At 55.3% G+C, this 3304-nt stretch overlaps 1 protein-coding gene across 1 annotated transcript; it reads left to right on the forward strand.

The window, feature by feature from the left end:
* The first annotated feature begins 1596 nt into the window (after positions 1-1596).
* On the forward strand, positions 1597-2831 carry LOC119096191 (venom protease). Its single transcript, XM_037218980.1, has one exon. The coding sequence runs from the start codon at positions 1654-1656 to the stop codon at positions 2788-2790; it is 1137 nt and encodes a 378-aa protein (XP_037074875.1). The 5' UTR covers positions 1597-1653; the 3' UTR covers positions 2791-2831.
* The last annotated feature ends 473 nt before the right edge of the window (positions 2832-3304 follow it).

The raw sequence follows: 3304 nt of genomic DNA on the forward strand, positions 1-3304 counted from the left end.
GTGACAATTCCTATGTTACCAACAGTGTTGTTTTTTCTGGAAAAGACACTTTGAACTATTGGCAAAGCGTCGACCGCGCTCTTTTAAGCCAGTCTCACTGGTCGCCAGCCATTGCCTTCTCACTGGTCGCCAGCCAGCCATTTGTTATCTGTCTTCCAGTTATCACTATGCCTGTTGAGAAGCTTGTGCCAGTCCTGGTGTACTCTTTTATGCAGGAGCCTACTATCGAACCACGCAAAACGTTGTTGGTAAACTCTCGGCTGCAGATGCCAGGCCATCTACTTATCAATAACATGGTGCTTTTGTATCTCAGACCTCAATCGATGACCGATAAACGAAAACAATTTTCATTGAATAAATCAGTCCGCTTTACTTCCGAGTTTTGTGGTAGCTTACCACCCATTCTAAGCTTCCCGTAGATTGCAGCTTGACATCGGCGTGTAATTGCCATCCGGAGGCAAGTGTGATGTAATACAGTGGCCAAGTGTCAGTGCAAAGTTAAATGCACACTTCCTCCATAACACGTGTTTTTAATCCCGGAACGCAACTGACACCTGCGCTAATCCAGGAAGGAATCAGGTTTTGAAGGCAGATTAGGTAATCCCTGCTGGCTGCGCTCCCTCCCCCCCCCGCGCCCCGCCGCGCCTCATTGCACCGTTTTTAGCAACTCAGGCCTCTGAGAGGAAAGAGGCATCATTCAGGCTATGTAGTTTTACGTTTTCATTACAAAATTACTTCACCACCACCTCATTTGCGCATGTCGTACCATCGTGCATTCGATTCTCCAAACATCAGGTGACTAGTCCTGATCATTGCCTGCATTGTTTTCCACGTATCAATTAATGTCAACTGCAACACAGCACAATCACATCAGGCCCTGCACCTGCTAAGCTTTTCGCATAATTGGATCATCACATTGGCGTGTAATCGGCAAAAACTGCAAGTCCAGAGCGGTGCAGGGGCCATGTGTCAGTGCGAGATGAAAGAGGTCCTGCGACCGCAGCAAAATTAGCTTTGAAATGAAACAAAAACATTAGAATACCCGGGAAACAGCTTACAGGGGACAAAATCCTGAAAGAAATCAAGTTTCGGGACGGGCTAGGTAGCCGTGTCGGCCCCAACCCCCTCCCCCCCCCCCACAGCCGTTTCTGGAAGGTGGCACCACCAAACAGAAATAATATAATAAACAGAACTTAAGTTTAAAATGTAAGGCACCTGAGAGGAGGCGAACACCACTGGACCATCAGGATGGCATTGGCGTCAGCCGCCACACAGCGCAATCACCCGAGGCCGTACATTTCTTCAAAGTCGATGTCCGCCAGGGTGACAGGCGGTGGAACTCGACTGCGACGATTGCGGGTCGATGGTGGAATGGTAATGATACAACCCTGCACGTGGCATATCAGCAGATGATTGCGCTCAGCATAAAACAAAAAGGTCTATCAGTTGTGCAGTTGCGAGTGAACCAGCACACTATCCGCATACAAAAGATGAGTACACAGCGCTGGCGGCGCTCGCTGGCGCCGCGCCAGACCGAGCGGCGCAGCAGGGAGGCGCTGGAGCCACACAGACGGCCCCACTGCGCCGGGCCAGGCGACGACGAGAGGAGGTGACAGCGGTCGTGCGGGAAGTGGCACCACAGCTCGCGCTAACATGGAGCACTGGTCGTGTCGCGTCACCTTACTGTTTGCGCTGTTCAGCGCCGTAACACCAGTCGAGTTTTTACACCGGTCGGGACGCTGCAGTGGTGAGGACCAACAGTGCACACCAATCCTCGACTGCCCCGCCTACAAGACCAGAGCGGACATCCTGAACAAGCCACCGACGCCCTGCGGCTTTTCGGGCCGGACGCCGCTCATCTGTTGCGAGTCTATTGAAGCCACCTCACCGAAGCCTGTAAACCCGGCACGGCTGCTGCCGGAGGAATGCGGTGACCCTAACAGAACAATCACCGTCTTCCGTTTCCGCCGTGACACGACAGTCATTGCAACACATGCTATAGTTATGGGCGACACGGATTTCCCAGGCCCTGGGTTTAAGGTACAAGGTGTTGGCGGCTTTGACGCTATACTCGGTAAGTGGCCGTGGATGGTGCTGTTCGGCCGGCGGACGGACGCCGGCAGGCAGGAGTGGTTCTGCGGCGGCGTCCTCATCACCGACCGACACGTGCTCACGGCCGCCCACTGCATGCGGCCCGAGCAGGCCGCCACCGTGGTCGCCCGCATCGGCGAACATGATCTCACCACCTTCGAGGACGTCCATCACCAGGAGCGCAACATCACCAGCATCGTGCGGCACCCGCAGTACCACGCCTCGCAGAACGACCTGGCGGTGGTGCGGCTGCAGTCGCCGGTGCAGCTGACGGACGCCGTGCGGCCCATCTGCCTGACACCGGCCGGCTCCCAGCACCACGGCCAGGATGTCGAGATGGCCGGCTGGGGTCTGGTTGAGTTCGGCGGCGAGACGGCCGACGTGCTGCAGGAGGTGCCGCTGCGCGTGGTCGACGAGGACGCCTGTGAGGACGCCTACCGCCAGGCGCCCGCGTTCAACATCACATTTCCCGGCGGCTTTCAAGGCACCAAGATCTGCGCAGGCAGCCGCGACGACAAGCCGCGGGACGCGTGCCGGGGAGACTCGGGGGGTCCGTTGATGGTCGAGCTTCCCGACGGCTCCTACCAGCTCATTGGCATCGTCTCCACCGGCGTCGGCTGTGGCAACCCCAAATTTCCCGGAATCTACACCAAGGTGTCCTCCTACAATGACTGGATCCTCGGCAATCTCACTGCGTAGTGTCACTGGCTGTGGCATGGTGTGCAAAGACTATATCAGTTTGGTGCACTAAGGTCAGCCGTTGCCAGTGTCACTGGAGAAAATCCAACCCGTGTGTGTAATGAAGGATGACTACCTTTACAAGCTTGCCCCAGTTTCCAACTTGCACACTTATATCATGAAATTGTTGCACAGCGCTGAGTAACAGTGAGACATAGATCTCGACAAGGCCAGCTTGCGATCGTGACTTCTGTTCCTGCTATCCCGGTTCAAATGCTGCGCTCTGAGCATCGGAAGGCGCTCTCGAAGAGCCGGCATGAGAAATTACGAGACTAATTTGGCTGCAGCAGTTGAACGACCGTTCACATATGACGTTGCGCCATTTTGACCGTCGTAAACCCCTCCCCCTTGCTATACACTTGTTATGTTGCCCCCCCCCCCCCTCCCCCTGGTTACGCTGCGTTGAGCGTGGTGTCCAAAAAATGGCATCGTCCGTTTGGGCCCGAATTGAGTGGAAGGTGTCAAACAAAAGTGG

This window comes from Pollicipes pollicipes, unplaced genomic scaffold (genome assembly GCF_011947565.3).
Source record: "Pollicipes pollicipes isolate AB1234 unplaced genomic scaffold, Ppol_2.1 Scaffold_4295;HRSCAF=5057_pilon_pilon_pilon, whole genome shotgun sequence".
NCBI lineage: Eukaryota > Metazoa > Arthropoda > Thecostraca > Pollicipedomorpha > Pollicipedidae > Pollicipes > Pollicipes pollicipes.

What these genes read in the sequence shown, in the direction of transcription:
- LOC119096191 (XM_037218980.1), top strand. Translation starts at nt 1,654, where the DNA reads ATGGAGCACTGGTCGTGTCGCGTCACCTTACTGTTTGCGCTGTTCAGC.